The 1,924-nt window shown below is 33.6% G+C and overlaps 1 protein-coding gene across 1 annotated transcript in view; it reads right to left on the reverse strand.

The window, feature by feature from the left end:
* Window positions 1-1,646: 1,646 nt before the first annotated feature.
* LOC107182490 (olfactory receptor 6C70-like) overlaps window positions 1,647-1,924 on the reverse strand; it is a 579-nt gene continuing 301 nt past the window's right edge. Inside the window, exon 2 of the mRNA XM_015561417.1 lies at window positions 1,647-1,916. Coding sequence (XP_015416903.1) covers window positions 1,647-1,916 — 270 coding nt within the window. The remainder of the gene's footprint in view (window positions 1,917-1,924) is intronic.

Consider the following 1,924-nt stretch of genomic DNA (forward strand, 5'->3'; position numbering starts at 1 on the left):
TCATGGCAGATACCAGAGCTGCCAGCCCTTTGAAGACCCCCAGGCTTTTCCATATCACTAAGCCCTTTGAAAATTCCCAGCCCTTTCCTTATCACTAGCCCTTTGAAGACTCTGAGCCTTGCATACTAGCAGGCCATTTCAAACCTCCAGCCCCCATTACCTGTAAACTTCCCATTTGGCACACCCTTCCCAATGTAATCTTTGTCCTTCTACCCAAATGTAAGCAGCTGGCTTATGGTGGGATACAGAGCAGATTTTTGTGGATAACCTACTGCTCTCCCATACTACTGGTAGTTTTGGAATTAACCCTCATTTATGATTCAATCTTATCTCTGCTTACTTGGCTCAAGTAGTAATAGGCAACATGGACCCATTGACTGTCCAGTTATATATATATATATATATATATATATATATATCACATCTTCTTTATCCAATCATCAATGGATATTTTGTTTATTTCCGTGTCTTGGCAACTGTGAATAATGCTTCAGTGAACAAAGGGATGCATATATATTTGCAAATAAATGCAGTTTTATTATTAAAGCAGTCATTTGAATTTTGAGAAACTGATATTTTATATCATTGAGAGCAGTAAACTTAACACAGAATTAAAAACTAATAATAATATAACAGGTCATAAAATTCATCATCTATTCCTGCTTATTTAACACTAGAAGCCTGGTGCACGAAATCTGTGCATGGGTGGGGGGAGTGATCCCTTCAGCCCAGCCTGCACCCTCTTCAATCTGGGACCCCTTGGGAGATGTCTGACTGACATCCCTCTCACAATCCTGGACCACTGGCTCTTCATTGCTCACCTGCCTGCCTGATTTCCCCTAACTGACCCCCTGCTTGCTTGATCACCCCACACAGCCTGCTTGTTCAGTCATTTGGTCATACCTCACTAACCCCCATCCCAGCCTGGTCATAAGCAGCCATCTTGTGAGGGCATGAGGATTAATTTTCATATTACCTCTTTATTATATAGGATATTAATTGGCATGTTTAAAAGATTAAACTTGCTTATATATTCTTGAGAATTTGTGTGAGAAATCAACTACTTGTCTATTAAATCATATTTTATTTTTTATTGAATTTTTAAAATCTACTCAAATAATAACCTAAATAAAATCACATAAATTAAAAATATAATTCACTTAAGAGAAAATTATGCTTTATTAATATGTTGACAATTGATATTTCAAAAGATCACTTTATAAAATAATTCTTTAAATTATTATTTTAAAGTACAAAATCAACTGAAGCATCTTATGCATTTTTTATTATGACAAATTTCATTTTATCTAAAAATTTTAAAGAACATGACTATTAAATAAAATATGGCATATTTATTTACAGCTCTTAGAGAACTTATAGTCTATAATAAAACCAAAATTCTTCATTTCATTATAATATGCTTTTAAGAAAATAAATTTTGCAATTCTATATTTCTAACATAGTAAGGTTTCACTTTAAAGAAAATAACATTAAATTCAGAATGTATTCAATAGAGAGACTTTCTAAGCTTGAGTAAACTAAAGAAATCTAAATTATTAGAGATTAATTCTTAAACTAGAAGAGGCAAAATTGGTTTTGTTCCATGTTTCTTTACATTTTTATGTTAATTCTTTTAATAAATAATATTACTTGTCTAAAGCAGGAAGTACCTTTCTAAATACATCTCTGAAGGCTTGTTTAACTTGCTGGTTCCTCAGAGTATAAATGAAAGGGTTCAACAGAGGAGAAACTGAAGTATGGAGCACAGCTACTCCTTTGCTTAAAGAGGTTCTTTCATTTGCTGATGGCTTCATGTAGATGAATATACAACTCCCATAAGTGATGGTTATAACAATCATGTGAGAAGAGCAGGTAGAAAAGGCTTTTTTCTTTTGGTGAGCGGAAGGGAATTTTAGGATTGTTG

Source organism: Myotis davidii, unplaced genomic scaffold (genome assembly GCF_000327345.1).
Source record: "Myotis davidii unplaced genomic scaffold, ASM32734v1 scaffold297, whole genome shotgun sequence".
Classification (NCBI taxonomy): domain Eukaryota; kingdom Metazoa; phylum Chordata; class Mammalia; order Chiroptera; family Vespertilionidae; genus Myotis; species Myotis davidii.